This window comes from Vigna unguiculata, chromosome 9 (genome assembly GCF_004118075.2).
Source record: "Vigna unguiculata cultivar IT97K-499-35 chromosome 9, ASM411807v1, whole genome shotgun sequence".
NCBI classification, from domain to species: Eukaryota; Viridiplantae; Streptophyta; class Magnoliopsida; order Fabales; family Fabaceae; genus Vigna; species Vigna unguiculata.
Window position 1 is genome coordinate 38,596,654 of NC_040287.1, and position 16,271 is coordinate 38,612,924.

Here is a 16,271-nt window from a genome sequence, read left to right on the forward strand (position 1 = left end):
ATTCATAAAACGAAATTTGAATAATTTCTTTTGCTTAAACCGTGGAATGAAATTTGTTTTTCCAATAAGGAGCTTACTTTCCAAATGTAAATATAATCGTTTTAAAACTTTTAGAATATATATATATATATATATATATATTCTGGATACAGTATAAAATTTTTATAACACTGTAATAGATGATAAGTTTATTGATTTTTATAATATTTAAGAAAAATTATATTAAAGATTTTTCCTGTTAAATTGACAAAATATAACATTATTATATGATTCACATGCAGAATTATTTATTTTTAGTGTATAATTTCATTAGGTGGTATTTTGGGTGCTTCGAATTTTAAGAACTCGCTGAAGTAATAAAATTATAAAACTTTAATATTAAATTAACATTAAAGGTATACAAATGTGAATAAGATGGAAAAGAAAAAGAAAAAATTGATTGAAAATGGTTTACTTATTAACTTTATATAAAGCAATATTGAAAAAATAAATCAGTCATCACACAAGGATATGCTATATATAAGGATATCGAGCATTTTTATGAGTTTTTTTTTTTTTTTAAATATAGTTAAACTAATTTTCTATAAGGTAAAACTATCATTTGATAGAATTTTTATGCAATTTATTTTAATCTATACACAATATTTTTTTTTTGTTTATTAAAACATTTAATTGTCTAACAGGAAAATTACACTAGAGATCAGTATTGAGAGTATTTCGACAAAAGATAAGTCTGAGGGCCTACTACTTAATAACTGATAAGAACGTCTACTAATCATGCAGTCTCACCATGTAATAGTTGTGTCCAAATTCACAAATACCTCTCTTCCAACCTTTCTTTTCCCTCTAATCAGACAGACATGTGAAAAACACTCAAACAAAAATAAATTGATGAGACAAAGAAAAAGTAAAGTTAATATTTTAAAAATAAATACTATTTTCATATATTATAATTATTATTTAATTTGAATATATTTTTTATCATTCCGTTCATTCAAATTATAATTTTGATTTGTATCTTAAGATATAAACATTTTAGAATTTTCTTTATAACAAAATTATAATTATATATATATATATATATATATATATATATATATTATGACCTTAAACTTAACATATTAATTTAAAGTATCTTGAAAAACAATTTAATCAATTAAAATAAAAGAAATAAAAATATAGACAAATTTTCATTCGAAATTGAGAATAAAAAATAATACATGGATTAAATTAAATAAAATTTCAATTTTTAAGTGTTATTTAAGGATCTTTAAGAAACACTATAACAAATGTAATAAAGTTTTCTAACTTTAATAACATATTAACAAGACCTTTTATTTTATCTCTTCAACTTTTGTACTATTAAATGCATATATTTAAAATAAGAGATTTAAATACATTATGTAATTAGGGATAATAAAAATATTCGTGTCGGTGAGTATTTACGGATAAAATTTGTAACGGAGAGTTGATATTTGGTTATCTGCGAGTAACATGTAGTGGATATTTTAATACTTGTTTATAAATGGGTCAGGTGAGGATATCATACTATCCATACTGGAAGGTATCTGTTAATTGTAAAAAATTAAAATTAAAATTTAGTTTATGTTTTATTAAGTTAAATTTAATTAAAATTAAAATTTAATTTATATTTTATTAGATTAGATTAAATTAAATTTAAATTTAATTTATATTTAATACAATTTATATTTTATTTTTTGATTTTCTTTAAATTTTATTATAAAAAATTATATAAATATTCACGAATATTCATGGGTGTTCACGGGTTTTAAAATATCTAATCTTTCAAATGAGTATCCGACAAGTAAACAAACGAGTAGCAGATATTTATTTATTCTTTTTTGCAAATCGGACTGCATAATAGACATTATCTGTACCCGATCCAAGTTGTCGTCCCTAGATGCAACAATATTATTATGTTATGAGAATCATTTTAATAAATATTAAATTTAGATATATTTTTCATAATTTATAACAATCATTTTAATAAATATTAAATTTAAATATATTTTTCATACGTTGTAACAATCACTTTATTAAATATTAAATTAGACATCTCTTTTATTATAAGGCGTTACAATTTTTTTAACATTATAACATGCCAAAACAAAATAAAACGTTTCAATCTCTCTCACACAACGTCACAGTATCAAACTTGTTATGATCATCTCATTCATCTGCACATGAACCAAAAGGTTTAAGGTGGAAGATCGAAGAAGAGAGCTTAATTTGTTTGATTGGAGTGTTACTGAATGATTCAAATATTAGGGTTTTAGAAAGATTCATAAATTGCATTTTTAATTTCATGAATAATTTCCTAAAAAATTTACTTTGGTAAAAGAGTTGGAGTATTTCATAGTTGCAAAAACTGTCTTGAATTATTAAGTAAAATTAAGATTGGATTCAAATTGATGGGAAAAGCTAAAATGGTAATGACTTGTTAACGTATGGCCTAGTAATTTTAATAATATTTTGATGAGATATTTTATTTTATTAATGTAAATAATATTATATCTTTAATTTGTTCATATTAATACAATAACACATCCGTTGTTACTATACCTATGATTTATTTAATATATTTTTATTCTACATTTTATTTAAGGATAAAATGAAATATTTCTGGGACAATATTAGTTTCTGACTAGTTACGACAAAAAGTTATAGCATACCATAAAATGTTAAAAATAATAATTATCTTTGATTAATATATCTTCAATAAATAAATATACTAATAAATGTAATGTAATGAATAATAATAAATGTACAATTGTAATTGTACAACCATTTAATGAACTATTTAGTTATATAATTTTTCTTTTGTGAAAATTAATGAACTAGTTAATTTTAATAGAATAAATAGTTCATGACTATTAAAGATTTTGAAACTTTTATTAAATTATGAATTAAAGATAAGAAGTTATGGTGTAAGACAGTTTGACATCCCGTTTTATAATAAATTATAATAAATTGTAATAATTACTTTAAAAACTACCGTGAATCTAAATAATAAATGCAGGAGACTTAAATATAAATAAAAATATTTTTTAATATATATTTTATATACATACTATAAGTAAATGTGATTAATAATTAATTTTAGTGACTAGAAATTGTTAGTAACTATAGTGATCAAATTAGATATTAATTTATAAAATAAAAATTTATTGGTTACTAAAATAGTCATTATTATTAATAAAAATTTATAATTGATTTCTGGATTAGTTTTTAAAATTTAGCTACCAAGAAAATTGATTATTAAATATAAGCTATCAAATTTTTTTTACAAAAAGAAGTTAATTTTTAAATTAGTTTTTATTAAATATAAGCTATCAAAATTTATTTTACAAAAAGAAGTTAATTTTTAAATTAGTTTTTAATTAATTAATGACCAATTATATTTTTTTTATTCATAATGGTGACTTTTTTAATAATCAATAATTTTTTATTTGTAAATTGATATATAAATTTATCATTACAGTAACTAACAACTTTTTAATCATTAAAAACAATTTAATAAAAACAATTTTCAAATATTTAAGTAAGATCTATATTAAAATACTACTAAGTTTGCATAAATTAAGAATTTTAGTTAAGTTTGTTTAATGTTTTTTATTTCATAAAAATAAATAAATTTAATACATTTTTGTAATCAAAATTATAAACATGGGTCAAAATGTACACATAAAAATATTTTTGAAGTAGGAACATTTAAAAGGAAGCCTGTTATAATTATTTTTAAATAAGTGAGATTGTTGAAAATAAAATCAGTTTTAATTTTAAAGGTTTGTGAGTTTTAAACTTGACTACATAACTAAATATAAAAAAGTACTATTATATATATATATATATATATATATATATATATATATATATATATATAATATACGCTAATTTGATATATAAAAAAATCAATTCTTCTTTCATTCAAATTTTTATACTTTTAATTTAATAAGCACTACATAATTGAAATGAGAAATAACTTTTTTAAAGTCTGTAACTTCCTTTCACTTACATTAATTATATAAATAAAATATTGTGAAATTTTATTAAGGTTGTATTCCTTTGTATGTATGGATATGAGAGAGAGTTTGAAGATGAATTTGTGTAAATTTAAGGAGATAGAGATATGTGTATTTTAGTAGATTTAGAAGGTAAAATGAGTAAATTTGGAGAAAATTTTTGTAAAAGTTAGTGAGAGTTGATTGTGTGATAAATAAAAAAAAATGTGAAAATAGATAGAATTTCAAAGTTACCAAAATGAAAAAATAGAATGATTTTGTAATTTGATGTTATAAAAATAATTAAAATTAAATAATACGAATTTAAAAAAAAATAAAAAATTAAATAAAATGTTAAAATAAATAAATATAATTTTGTATGAATGAGAAAAATAATTATCATGCAAACACACAATACCGATTACATAATCCAGTGTCACTCGCTCACAACACTAACATCGATTACATAACCAGTGTCACATATATTACCGCACTAATGATGTAACCGGTGCACAAACGAACAAACATAAAATCATTTATGTAACCGGGTACTCTCACTCACACACACCACCCACTCTTTCCACACCCCACACGAGTTCACTCACACACACAAACATCTTTCACTATTCACACACATGCTACAAGGTTATAATGATAAAATGTCTCATATTCCTCTCAAATCATAGCTTATTAGCAAAAATAAGATAATGATATCATCCCACAAATCCATGATTTCAAATCACTGCACATCTATCGAAAAGAACACATTGTAATCCACAAATTCATCACTTCAAATGACTGCAAACACTGTTATCAGGCGAACACCGCGTAGGTGTTTAAGGTAGCTGTTATGGGAAAAACCGTGTGTTCACGTGGTCCCCACCTGCTGAGACACTTCAGAGATAGATAAGTCATTGAGCTTATCATACTAGATGAGATAAGTTCTGGTGAGTATTTTCCTTCTTGTCCACGACACTGATTCTTATATATTAACCTCAGTGGTTAGGCCAACATTTCTTACACAAAGGTTTATTTTCCCAGTAAGATAAAACCTTCTCATGTTTTCTTCCTAATTTTCATCTTTTTTTTTCTCCTTTGGGTTGAGTTTGGGTGAACCCTTGCACCTTTCTTTGTGTTTCATTTCCGATCCCTTTCGGTGCCAAATTTTTTTCTTTCATCTTTTAGTGCATGCAAGCTTTCTACTGTCATTCAGTTTGCCATTTCAATAAAAAGACTGTTCTGAGTATTTGAATGGGACAATTATCATGATTTCGATAAAAGTTTTGATTTTTATATAATTATGATGCAGGATTGATAATACAAAAGAAACAGGTTGGTAATGGAGAACTCTGCTCTACTAAATAAAGATCTTGTTTTCTTAACCATAAAATTTCTCAGAGAAGAGGGATTGAAGGAAACTGCACACATGTGGGTCACCCTCTGTATATAAATTCAGTTCTGGTTTTTGTTCTCATCATTGATCTTTTGACATTTTGTTTCCTTTAATTTTTTATTCTTCTATTCATAGGCTTGAGTGTGAAAGTGGGTTGTTCTTTAACCTGAAGCATTTTGAGAAGATGTTAGTTGTTGGAAAATGGGATGATGCTGAGAGCTATCTTTCTAGATTTACAAGCATAGATGACAACGTGCACTCAACCAAAATTTACTTTGAAATCAGAAAACAAAAATACCTTGAAGCATTGGATATGTAAGCTTTCTATTGTCTTACAAATTTAAGAAAAACCTAATTGGGCTAATCGTATTATTTTCAAAGAAATCCTAAGTTTTCATTTAGGTATAATTTTCATATCCTATGTTTGTGTTGTTTCATCGTTCATTAGTCACGATCGTGGTGAGGCTTTAGATATTCTCCTTAGGGATCTAAAAGTTTGTATTCCCGGGCATGAAGAACTGTTTAATGAATTGACTCAGCTTTTGGCAGTCAACAATATAAGGTACAACTCAATTTTCAGTGTTCTAATTTTAGATGTGAAGTTGATGTGCTTTAAGGTTAACCTTTTTTCTGGGTCTGATCAGAGAGCATGCATTACTTGCAACATATAAAGATACAAATTCTGCGAGGAAAAATGTTGCAGATGGTATTATAAAACTCATTGAGGGAAATCCTGAGTTCCATGGAAAATTGAAGTTTCCTACCTTTAAAAAACAGCGATTATATTATCTTCTGAACCTAAGGTTTCACTCTTTTTTTCAACTTAGAGTTGATAATATATATATAGACACATATAGCAATCATGTTTGTTTGTTTTTATTCTCGATTTAGACATTTATGTTTGTTCATTTTGTCAGTTTGAATTGGCAACATCAAGTTCGTAAAGATCCACTTCGAGCTCCTGACATGAAAACCTTTTTAATGGACCCTGTTTCCAGTTCCAGTTCGAATCCTTCACTTCTGCAATCAGAAAATAATGATTCAATTGAAAACTTGCAATCTGGTAAGCATAACTCAAATCGCAATTCTAACTCTTATGCTTTAATTGGCTTTGAAGCATTTTGTGCTGCATTAGCATATCTGGGTATGTGATTTGTTCTTGCTTAATTAAATCATTTCAATTATTGTGTATGACGGTAATAATCCATGTCCTTTCTCTAGAAACTACAATGGAGGATCATAATGTATTATCACTGCAGGGAAGACCCAACCAGGTGTCAGAGGAGGTTTGTTGGACTTCTTTTGTTAAACATTGTTGATTATATAAAAGATACACAAGGTTTTAGAAAATAAAAAGTTATTTGTTTTGTTTTATATATATATATATATATATATGTGTGTGTGTGTGAGAGAGCACTTGTGGTATTCTAACCAATATATAAAATTATATATATTGTTTCTCAAAGAGATTATCCCCGTGATATAAGATGATATTTTACATTTGCAATCAAAAATACTTATTTTTTTATATATTTTGATCCTGATAATGATATTCATAATTCTTCATACCAGATTAATTACACAAATTATCTTTCTATATAATGTGCTACTTCATTGTCTATTTTCAAGTGTTGTGTCCATGCAGTACTTATGTCCAACAAGGTTAGGTTTCATCAATAGCAAGATTTCATCAATACCATATAATCGAACATGACCTTTTGGAAATTTAAATTTCTCGAACATAATTTTTTCACTTCAAACCTCCTTCCTGCGATGTTCTACTCTCGCTATGTATTTGATTAGTTTTAATTCTCAATGATTTTTACCAGATTTTCCTTCTGGGTGAGCCTTCTTTATCTATTCATTCTCTTGCAAAAAGAATACTCTAGACTAGATCATCTGAGATTTGTTAGTCTTGGTTAATTATGCCTTTATGCAGTCCTCCAATTTAATGTCCTATTATCTAAGTGCCTACTTATAGTTTTTTTAAAGTAACTTGTGTAGGCATCTTATAACAATATTTTAATGCAATGCAGAGGATATAAATATCAATAAAAATGTTTTATATTTGCTCCTTATCCATGACCATATCCTCATTTGGGCTATAAGCTCCTTTTCCTATATATTATGATCCTAACAATGATATTCATAATTCTTCATAATAAATTAATTACACAAGTTATCTTTCTACATAATGTGCTACTTCATTGTCTATTTCCAAGTGTTGTGTCCATGCAAGACTTATGTCCAACAAGGTTTCATCAATTCCATATAATCGAACATGGCCCTTGGAAATTTAAATTTCTGGCACAAAATTTTTTCACTTCAAACCTCCTTCTTGTGATGTTTTGCTCTCGTTATGTATGTTCTGCTCTTGTTATGTATTTGATTGGTTTTAGTTCTTGATAGTTTTTACCAGATTTTTCTTCTAGGTGAGTTGCCTTCTTTCTCTATTCATTTTCCTGCAAAAAAGAATACTCTAAACTACTTAGATTTGTTAGTCTTGGTTAATTATGCCATTTATGTAGTCCTCCAATTTAATGTCCTATTATCCAAGTGCCTACTTATAGTTTTTGTAAAGTAACTTGTGTAAGCATCTTATAACAATGTTTTAATATAATGCAGAGGATATAAATACCAATCAGAGTATGAGAAAAATGTTTTATATTTGATTCTTATCCATGACCATATCCTCATATGGGTTATAAGCTCTGTTTCCTATATATTCTGATTCTAACAATGATATTCATAATTCTTCATAACATATTAACTACACAAGTTATCTTCCTACATAACGTGCTACTTCATTTTCTATCTCCAAGTGTTGTGTCCATGCAGTACTTATGTCCAACAAGGTTTCATCAATACCATCTAATCGAACATGGTCTTGGAAATTTAAATATCTCGCACGAAATTTTTTCACTTCAAACCTTCTTCCTGTGATGTTTTGCTCTCACTATGGATTTGATTGATTTTAGTTCTCAATTATTTTTACCAGATTTTCCTTCTGGGTGAGCCTTTTTTCTCTATTCATTTTCCTGCAAAAAGAACACTCTAGACTAGATCATCTGAGATTTGTTAGTCCTGGTTAGTTATGCCCTTTATGCAGTCCTCCAATTTAATATCCTATTATCCAAGTCCCTACCTATAGTGTTTGTTAAGTAAATTGTGTAGGCAACTTATAACAATGTTTTAATGCAATGCAGAGGACATAAATACCAATCTGAGAAATGCAATACAACTTATAAAATGTTAAGTAAATTGTGTAGGAATCTTATTCATGGACGTATCCTCATTTGGGCCATAAGCTCCTTTTCCTATATATTCTGATCCTAATAATGATATTTATAATTCTTCATAACAGATTAATTACACAAGTTATCTTCATACATAATGTGTTATTTCATTGTCCACTTCCAAGTGTTATGTCTATGCAGTACTTATGTCCAACTTGGTTTCATCAATTCCATCTAATCGAACATGGCCTTGGAAATTTAAATTTCTGGCACAAATTTTTTTCACTTCAAACCTCCTTCTTGTGATGTTTTGCTCTAACTATGTATTTGATTGGTTTTAGTTCTCAATAGTTGTTACCAGATTTTCCTTCTAGGTGAGCCGCCTTCTTTCTTTATTCATTTTCCTGCAAAAAGAATACTCTAAATTACTGAGATTTGTTAGTCTTGGTTAATTATGCCCTTTATGCAATCCTCCAATTTAATGTCCTATTATCCAAGTGTCTACTTATAGTTTTTGTAAGGTAACTTGTGTAGGCATCTTATAACAATGTTTTCATGCAATGCAGAGCATATAAATACCAATCAGAGTATGAGAAAAATGTTTTATATTTGATCTTTATCCATGACCATATCCTCATTTGAGCTATAAACTCATTTTCCTATATATTCTGATCCTAAAAATGATATTCATAATTCTTCATAATAGATTAATTACACAAGATATCTTCTAACGTAATGTGCTACTTCATTTGTCTATTTCCAAGTGTTGTGTCCGTACAGTACTTATGTCCAAAAAAGTTTCATCAATTCCTCTAATTGAACATGGTCTTGGAAATTTAAATTTCTCTCACAAAATTTTCTCTTCAAACCTCCTTCCTGTGATGTTCTGCTCTCGCTATGTATTTGATTGGTTTTAGTTCTCGATTATTTTTACCAGATTTTCCTTCAGGGTGAGCCTTGTTTATCTATTCATTTTCCTACAAAAAGAACACTTTAGACTAGATCTTCTGAGATTTGTTAGTCTTCTTTAGTTATGCCCTTTATGTAGTCCTCCAATTTAATGTCCTATTATCCAAGTCCCTACCTATAGGTTTTTGTTAAGTAAATTGTGTAGGCATCTTATAACAATGTTTTAATGCAATGTAGAAGCCATAAATATCAATCAGAGAATAAGAAAGATGTTGTTTTATGGTTGCTTCTTATTCATGGCCGTATCCTCATTTGGGCCATATATTCTTCATCTACCTTTGCTTTTCGAAACAAAATGTTTTTTTCTTCCATATACTCCATATGATAGCTATCTACATCTCCTTCCAAATGTTGTTTCCTTTTTTATTAGTTCCATTAAGTGAAAGTAATTAAAATTTATTCTTAATTGGTTATGGTTTACATTACATAACTCCTACAAAAAAAATCACACATTTGTCATACTTTAGTTGCTATCTTGCATCCAAAAAACAAATGGTTGGTTGTTTCCTTACTCTCCCCAAACATAAGACACAGTTCATTTTTCAGCCTATTGCCCATGTGTTTTAATTGTTCCTTAATAGGTATTTTATTTGACATAACCCTCCATGCTAAACATTGGACCGATAGTAGTACCTTTACTGCTCATGATTCTGTAAAAATCGTGGTTTCTTCTCTCCTACTTTTATCATACAACTTCTTGTACATATCTTGAACCATGTAGCAGTCATCATCTTCACCACCCCATATTCAAATGTCATTCCTTTCCTTATTTAGTGATATTGTAGATAATTTTCTCTTTAGTTCTATTACTTGTCTTTTCTCATTCGAACCATCGCCTCCTCCAACTCATGTTTCATTCCCACTTGCTTCGTATATGAATTGGCATATAGTCTAGGGTAGGAGTGTGTGAGTATAATTTCCTCCTCAAGCCATTTATCTTCCTAGAATCTTATCCTAGTTCCTGATCCAATCTTTCATTTCGCATTCATATCAAACCAATTTTCTTGTGAAGGCCCACAAGTGTTCCTTAGGTCTCTCTACCACCAAGATTCACCCTTACCACATCTTGCATTATTAAGATCTCTCCATGACCCATACTTAGACTCTATTATATCCTTCCATAACTCTTCATTTTTGTTCTTAGTTTCCACTTCTATTTACCTAGTAGGATTGTGTTGAATAGTTTAATATCTTTAATCCCTAATCCACCCTCTTTCTTAGGTTGACACAACTTTGTCCTCCATCCCCAATCTCCACAAAAATTTTCATTGTATTTTATTGATTTGTTGATTCACACAAGTCGACGTCTGACATGTAATATAAAGGTAATGTTGTAATTACAACCTTAATTAGGCACACTCTTCTTGCAAAAGATATATAGTTGTCTTCCCTCCCACTTTGTAAGTCTATTTTTTATTTTATTAATGATTAGTTTCCAAAAAAAATATTCTCCTTGGGTTACCTCCCACATTCATTCCTAAGTATTTGAATGGTATTCTTATTATTTTATTTTGCAGTTGAGAATCAGTAAAAATCTCTTTAATTCACTCTCTTATATACCCATTCCACCAATTTTGCTATTATGAAAGTTTCCTTCAAGGTTTAACGCTAGTTAAAAACATCTAAAAATACTTTTAACCATCATTATATTTCTATTATCTGCCTTATAAGTAAATAATGTATCATCTGCAAACTGCAACATACTTCAACATACTTACTGTAATCTCCTCTTCCCCTATTTTCACTCCTTCTAAAATCTGATTTTTAACATCTTTTCTAACCATCCCAGCTAGGCCTTCAACAACTAATAAATGAAGAGGGTGTCAAAGGATCTCCTTATTTAAAATCTTTTGTTGGTTTGAATTCTTGAGTTGGATTGCCATTGACTAAGATTGATATTATTGATGAATCGAGACATCCCTTTATTCACCTTATCCATTTCTCACAGTCTCAATCTTTGCAACATATAATATAAAATTCCAACTAACTGAATCATATGCTTTCTCAAAATCTACTTTCTCTATTGCACATTTCTTCCTTTTTTTCCATCTAGCCTTCCCCACCACTTCATTTGCCACAAAAACACTGTCCAATAATCCTTTACCCTTGATGAATGCAGATTGAGTAATATCTATTATGTTAGGGAGTATACTTTTCAGCCTATTAAAACTCTGGATATAATCTTACATGTGCTTCCTACCAAAGAAATTGGTCTGTATTCATCTAGGTCTATGGGAGTCAATTTTAGGTATAAGAGATATAAACACTGCATTACAGCCCCTAGGCATTATCTCTCTTCTTTCAAAGTCCTTCACAGCTTCTATCAATTCCTTTTTCAATGTCTCCCAATGCTGGTCATGGACTTTTGCTGCTCTCACATTGCCCGACAACAACCTTTATTTCCTTCTTTGTGATATTGCATGTCAGCATTCTATTAGTTTCAAGGGTATGGTTGGGAAATCAATATTATCTATCCTAATATCATTAGTTATTTCTTCTGTAAATCTTTTTTTTTTAAAAAAATCCTTAATTCCTCCCTTAACAACATTAGGCTTAGAAGAGTATATTCGATGTTCACTATTAGCTTAAGTATTATATATATATATATAACTTTTTTTTTCTGTTTGTTCTGATTTCAACATGGTTTTTGTAAAAGAATGGTAATAAAAAAGGCTTGGAAGATGGGAGGTCCAAACCAAAAATTTATGAGTCGTCCCCTTGTCAATTTTTGGAGCTTCCAACTCATCCCGACATAACCAAGGTATGACATTTTAGAGCAATGCTTTATTGTTAAAAATTACATGTATTATCACTAATTTTAAAAAAATAGTTGAACATGATAAATATCATCTTTTAAAAATATAGCTCTATTTATAATGCTCAACTCCCCTTTTACATAAATGCCATCATAAAATAACAATTACTACTGGGTCCCATGGATTAATTAAATGATTGTTACAAATATTAAGTTGAGAATGAATGTTTTAATAAGATCTATTTTGCACAAACAAATACACATTAGAATTTACTACTAGGGAGAAATTATCGTTAACTTTCCCTACGATAAACAGATAGTTAGAGTGACTTACACCAATGAGGGAAATGGCATTTTGGCATTGGCATCAAATGGTCATCATATACTTTGGAAGTGGCCTTGTAATAACCTTAACTCGGATGGCAAGGTAAGTGGAAACATAAAATCCACTTTTTTTTTTTTTTAATTTTCCCTTTACCCATCCTACCTTCATATTTTTAGATTTCTTACTTTGTAGTTGAATTTATCATAAAATATATGTAATACATGTAGGCAACTACACAAGTTTCTCCTCAAATTTGGCAACCAAGGAGCTCGCAATTGATGAGCAATGAACTTTCAAGTTCATATAGTGGACCCCCAATTTCTTCTTTTTCCTTATCAAAGAACGATTTATATCTCATGTCAACATCTGGTGGACCAATCTCATTGTTCCACATGTTCTCGCTTGAGGTAAACATTATTAGAATTCTTTATATTATATGAGTTTTTTTTTTTTTTGCAAATTTGTTAAAAAAATTTATAAAAAAGATTTTGTTATTTTAAATATTTTAATTCGCAGGTAATTCTTTTGTGGATAATTATTTTCTACAAAATTATAAAATTTGCAAATATTTTTTACAATTTTTTTTTGCTAAAAGTATTTTATATAAAATATTTTGTAAAAAAATTGGTAGCAATTTTTTGCAATTTTTTTCATAACAAAATTTGTAGATATTTCTTACGAAAAAAATTTCAAAACAAAATTAATACAAAATATAATTTTTTTTTAATAGTAAAAGCAAAAATATAAAAAAATTATTGTATCGAAGAAAAGTTCTTCATTTATATGAAATTTCTAATGTTAATATTGTTATATTATTGTGAAGGTTTGATTCCGTCTATGTTAAAAATTCTAAGTATGAATTGAAAATCTCGTACTAAATATAAATGAAAGAGTTTAATGGTATATAAAAAAAAAAAAATCAAACTCACAAACATTGATTCTTAGATTTTATATTGAAAATAATGTCAGCTTTCTTATATAGATATGTCTAATTATATCAGTATTTGTACCATAAAATCTCTAATTTCACAAGAGTTTCGTAGCCACTTATAATTATACATAAACTCTTTCTGAAATAAAAAATAATTGAGTTTTCATTTTGTAATTATGTCACGTACCTCTTTTTCATCCTATGCTCATTTATGTTGCATACCTCATTTTTATCCTATATGTCCATTCATTTATAAACATTATCCCTTTGTTATCTTTTTTTTATTATTATTATTTGATATCACACTACTATTTACAATTTTTCTACTACATGTTTACACTGAAACTATGATTTGTTTGATAATAAATGTTATGCATTGTCCAATAAATACAGACTTTGACGACTATCATGCCACCATCATCTATAACAACTTGCCTCGCCCTCTACCCTCGTGATAACAATATACTCGCTATTGGTATGGATGATTTGAGTATAATTATATACAACACTAGTACAAATAAGGTATACAAGTTACTTTATGTTGAGAAACATATGTTTCATCACCTACTTCAAAGAGGTTGAAGGTATAACTTTTTGTGTCATACTTTTATACAGATTATAAGCAAACTTGAGGGTCACACCAAAAGAGTTTCCGACCTTGCATTTTCAAATAGTTTTGATCTCCTTGTTTCCATCGGTGTAAATGATCAGGTTAGTAATATCTATTTTAAAATTACCTTTCATTTTATTTGAATAATCCAAATATGAGTATAAATTTTAAATTAAGTAGAAATGACAAAATTAAAAATAAAGACTCATAAACCGAGTGTCTTACTGTCTTTAACGGATAAGTTAGTCAATTTTCCTAACTTGCTCCATATTAATTTTATTTGTCATTATTTTAATTACCACTTGTAGATTTTTGTATGGAACACCAATGGATGGAAAAAACTAAAAGATAGGTACTTGCAAATACATGGACAAAGGGTGCCGGAAGTACTAACTGAGACACATATTCACTTTCACCTATATCAGAGGCACTTCCTTGTTGTACGAAGTGATTGTCTTGTAATGTATAAAGCAAGAAATCTCAAATGTTATAACCAGGTTTTCCCTTTTTTCCTTCACTTGTGATATTGTTTTCTTCGTATAAAGTGACTTGTTTCTTACTAAACAAACATACAAACTTTTTGTTTCGTGCTAGTGGGTTCCAAGAGCTGCAGAGGTTATCTCCCAAGCAACTTTCTCATCTGATGGTCAAGCTGTGTATGTCTGTTTTGTTGATGGAACTGTAGCAATACTTGATACTTTAAAGTTTCAAATGCGTTGTAAGATTAATCTCTCGACTTACATTCCTACAATCCCAAGGTATGTTTTAATGGGTTATTATTTTCTGCTATTGTTGTGGTTATGGTGTTGTAGTGTTTTTTTTATCTTTTGTTATAATGATCTAAGCAGTCATCATGATGACGAACTATTGATTCTAATACCATTATTTGAGATTTTTTTATTTTCTTTTAAATTCATTAGGAATACACCTGACATTAGCTTAACTCATTAACTCATTGACATAATTTTTAACTTAAACTCTCAAAATAATAAATTTATGGATTTTTTACTTAATATTATTTAATTTTATTATTTTTATTCGATATAGAATTTAAATTTACACTTAAATTATTTTAACGTGTTTTTCTTCTTTAAAGTTACAATTTCTAGACTGAGTAATTAATAACAAGTTTTGGTTTGTTCATGAGATCTTGGTATCACCACAACAAGCTTTGGCCTTTTTATTTGACTGTCACACTAGAATCTGTTTTCTGGAAGAAAAGAAAAGATTTTAGTTTATGCACATTAGTAACACTGTTTTTATTCTGTGTCACTGCATTGTGCATCGTCATTCCACTAGGTTCATTTAATTTTGTTGTCACAATTGTAATCTCCAAAAGAAAATTAATAGAATTTTTTTTTTAACTTTTACATATTGCATATTCCTTTGGCACACATTAGAATTATATTATTTGTTATTTTGTTTATTCCAGTTCAAGCATGTCTCCAATAGCCATTGCTGCACATCCACAGAATCCAACCCAGTTTGTTGTGGGGCTCACAGATGGTAGAGCCTTTGTGTTTGAGCCTCGAGAGCCACAAGATTGGAGCAGGTTTAGCCATTGATAATGCAACACCAGGATTGTGAGAGTTCGTGAACATGTCAAAAATGAAATGAATGACTGAAGATTAATAGAAAAGTATAATCAATAATTAGAGAAAATAAAAAACAATAATACTGTTTATTGTTACTCTTCATTATCTATTGCTACTTTTTTATTCATTTTGTTAAGTTATCCTTAATTACATGATCGTGATATGTTTTAGTTATCATGTTATTCTCTAAATTTATCATTATTTAACTAAACTAATTGATATTAAATGTAAACATTAATTTGATCAAATTGTGTGTTAGACAAAATTATGATTCCATCATTTATAAAAGCGCGTAATGAAAACATTTTTTTTTTCGAACTATTATTTATATTGTTTTGGATCTATTTCTCTTAAGATTTGTATGGGGAATAGTGAAACTATTTTTTGTTTTCTCTGTTTTTAGAAGTCTTGAAAAGAAGGAAAAGAAATTAACTC

At 27.9% G+C, this 16,271-nt stretch overlaps 1 protein-coding gene across 1 annotated transcript; it reads left to right on the forward strand.

Annotated features, from left to right (window-relative positions):
• The first annotated feature begins 5,056 nt into the window (after positions 1-5,056).
• LOC114164828 (topless-related protein 1-like) lies at positions 5,057-15,928 on the forward strand. Its single transcript, XM_028049601.1, has 15 exons — positions 5,057-5,132; positions 5,332-5,450; positions 5,551-5,730; positions 5,864-5,977; positions 6,060-6,218; positions 6,333-6,478; positions 6,637-6,701; positions 12,277-12,381; positions 12,692-12,802; positions 12,928-13,107; positions 14,025-14,153; positions 14,247-14,342; positions 14,550-14,738; positions 14,836-14,999; positions 15,674-15,928. Exons 2-15 carry the CDS (start codon positions 5,362-5,364, stop codon positions 15,804-15,806), a joined length of 1,860 nt encoding a protein of 619 aa, XP_027905402.1. The 5' UTR covers positions 5,057-5,132; positions 5,332-5,361; the 3' UTR covers positions 15,807-15,928.
• Positions 15,929-16,271: the final 343 nt, after the last annotated feature.

Coding starts and splice junctions, on each gene's coding strand:
- LOC114164828 (XM_028049601.1), top strand. CDS start 5,362: ATGGAGAACTCTGCTCTACTAAATAAAGATCTTGTTTTCTTAACCATA. Junction 14,154..14,246: donor ACAACACTAGTACAAATAAG/GTATACAAGTTA, acceptor ACTTTTATACAG/ATTATAAGCAAACTTGAGGG. Junction 15,000..15,673: donor TACATTCCTACAATCCCAAG/GTATGTTTTAAT, acceptor TGTTTATTCCAG/TTCAAGCATGTCTCCAATAG.